Source organism: Bacillus rossius, chromosome 5, assembly GCF_032445375.1.
Source record: "Bacillus rossius redtenbacheri isolate Brsri chromosome 5, Brsri_v3, whole genome shotgun sequence".
Lineage (NCBI taxonomy): Eukaryota > Metazoa > Arthropoda > Insecta > Phasmatodea > Bacillidae > Bacillus > Bacillus rossius.
In genome coordinates, this window is record NC_086333.1 from 45,166,736 (window position 1) to 45,169,351 (window position 2,616).

A 2,616-nucleotide genomic window follows, 5' to 3' on the forward strand; every position below is an offset into this window, starting at 1 on the left:
CTAAAAAATTCCAACGGATTATCCCCATCTCGAAGATATTTTCTAGGCGGCGGATTGTAGGGATCATCCCTAGCATATCGCATAAATTCCACAAACTCGTCACCCACAATGCGTCGTACAGCTTCCATGATGCGAAAAGTAGCACTAAATAGCAATTTAGTGAGGTCAACCGGCGACTAAATATTCGCTGCACGAAAACACTTAAAAAATAAGCACCACTAATACTTCACAACCTGTGCATACCGAAATTGCAATTTAGTACAACTTAATACTCAAATTTAGTAATAGTATGGTCTGTGCATTCGGCCCATACAGCCATATGCAGAGGTCATCCTTTACTTTAACTTTAAGGGATACTTCATGAAGGGAGGCGCCGTCCTTATAGTTTAAGTATCGTGCAGAGTCGCTTGAAGTACAGCCCGTTCCTTTACTTTATAAAGTGAAGGTTCGCCTCTTACTAAATTGCGAGTGAGGCCGATCGTGTCCGAAGTTAACCGAACTTCCGTGACGTCACGAATACGTCATGGTTAACAGCCAATAGGAACTGACCCACGATTGACTTGTTTACTTTTTTGATAACACGTTGATTGTAGTTGGTTTGTATTTGTTAGATTTATATTCAAATCTACCTTGAGAATACATCATGACGTCCTCTCAAAAATCCGAGCGATTTTCATCTATCGAACGAAGCATTTTGTTAGGGCTTGTTCGTTCCTGGGCACATGTCATCGAATGTAAGAAGACAGACTTCAGCAACTTGGCTGCCAAGAAAGATGCCTGGGCGCGAATTGAATGCGAGTTCAATTCCCAACCTGATGTCATCAAGGTACGTTATTTGCATTATCATATTGAAGTAAATCCATGTGATAGTTATTCTTATATATATATTACAATATAATTTGGTTTAGATATATATTAGGAAAAAAAAGATCGCTAAATGATTGTTCTTAACCATCAGTGACAGGTTATTTGTTATACAAAATAAGTAGTTTTCTCTATTGGTGTGCAGAACAAACTATGGACTCAACAGCTGGCTGAGCACCTAAATAAATACAAGTTGTTTTAATTTTGATTATTTTCTTACCACCAAACATTGATTTATACTTTATAGACAGAACTATCTTTTTAACTTAATGTGTGTACATTTAGCACTACATTTGTAATTCGCATATAATAATTATATCACAGCTAAATTAATTTTAACTTGCAGCGCTCCAGTGCCCAGCTGAAGAAATGCTGGGAAAATGTCAAGACCAAGCAGAAGAAAGCCCTTGCTCTTGCCACAAGACAGCGAATGGCAACTGGTGGAGGACCTTTTGTTAAAGATCCTCCCACAGATCCTGAGCTGGAAATAGCATTGGGCGGTGTGTTGCATTGTGTGGATGATGCTGTAGACTGTGACATGACTTTTCCTTCAGAAGCTTCAGCTTCTGTAGAAATTGTGATGCCACAGTCTAACAATACTGGCTCTGGTGCACTCAGTACTGGCAGCTTACTTGTGAATGCATCACAAGAAGAACCTCATAGTATTGTTCTACCAACACCTGTTTCTGGTTTTCGTGCTAGAAATAAACCAGCAATTGATGTGGAGGTGGAGCGCAGGTTTTTAAACCTTGAGCGAGCCGACAAGCGTGCACGGAGAGTTCTCGCAATGCAACAGGCTGAGCACAGGCTTAAGTTGAGAGCAAGTAAGGCAATGGCAGAGGCAGAAGAGCAGCGCCTTGCAAACGAGCAGGCAGAAGCGGCTCGAGCAGTGGAAGCTGAGAAACGAGCTATTAAATTTGAGCTCATGGCAGAACAGCGTAGGGCTGAGCTGCACGCACAGCAAATGCGACACGCTGACGAGCTACATAAGCTGCGCATCAAGATCCTCACGGAAGCAAATGATGTAGTGTTTTAAAAACAATTTTTTTTTTTTGTTTTTAAGATACTGCATTGTTTGCTTCGCATTAACATGGTAATAGGCCTCCTGGGGAACTCGCCATTTAAAATAAAGAGTAACGAGTTGAGTGTTATACCTCCAGATGTTTACCACACGTGGTAGACATCTAAGGTGATTTGGAAACTGGCACAGTCAGGTAAGTATCGTCTTGTTCCAATTATGCTAAATGTGCATGCCAATATTTTTTAATGGTAAAAAAGTGTCCTTTAGCTTCTCTTACTGATCTATTTCAATTAAAGTTATCTGTGACACTACTTGCAATGTGTGGTTGCAAATGTCTCCTGTACACCTTATAAATTGGGTATTGTTCTTATTTATTACAAAGTGAAATTTTTGGTGTCTATATAATTCATTTTATTTACCAAATTAGGTCAATTTGTAGCATCATTGCTACTAAATATTAATCTGGGGTAAATCTGGGTCATATTCTTTATTCCAGAAATGATTTCCAATTATATTCTAAGCACACTACTTATTTTTAATAAAGATAATCAAATATAACTAACCATCAATACAAATTGTTTATGCATAAATAAACTTAGTTTTTACTTTCTCTCCAATTACGTAGCATTTAGTGTGTAGTCAAAATCACCCTTGCAACAATTTACCTAAGTGATGACTGCATAATATCCAAAAACATCCTTACAATTGTTTTTCTACAGTAAAACAAGGTT

The 2,616-nt window shown here is 38.5% G+C and overlaps 1 protein-coding gene across 1 annotated transcript; it reads left to right on the top strand.

Annotated features, from left to right (window-relative positions):
- Positions 1-324: 324 nt before the first annotated feature.
- On the top strand, positions 325-2,285 carry LOC134531757 (uncharacterized). The gene is made up of 2 exons (XM_063367632.1): positions 325-826; positions 1,211-2,285. Exons 1-2 carry the CDS (start codon positions 644-646, stop codon positions 1,898-1,900), a joined length of 873 nt encoding a protein of 290 aa, XP_063223702.1. The 5' UTR covers positions 325-643; the 3' UTR covers positions 1,901-2,285.
- The last annotated feature ends 331 nt before the right edge of the window (positions 2,286-2,616 follow it).

Coding starts and splice junctions, on each gene's coding strand:
- LOC134531757 (XM_063367632.1), top strand. CDS start 644: ATGACGTCCTCTCAAAAATCCGAGCGATTTTCATCTATCGAACGAAGC. Junction 827..1,210: donor CCCAACCTGATGTCATCAAG/GTACGTTATTTG, acceptor TTTAACTTGCAG/CGCTCCAGTGCCCAGCTGAA.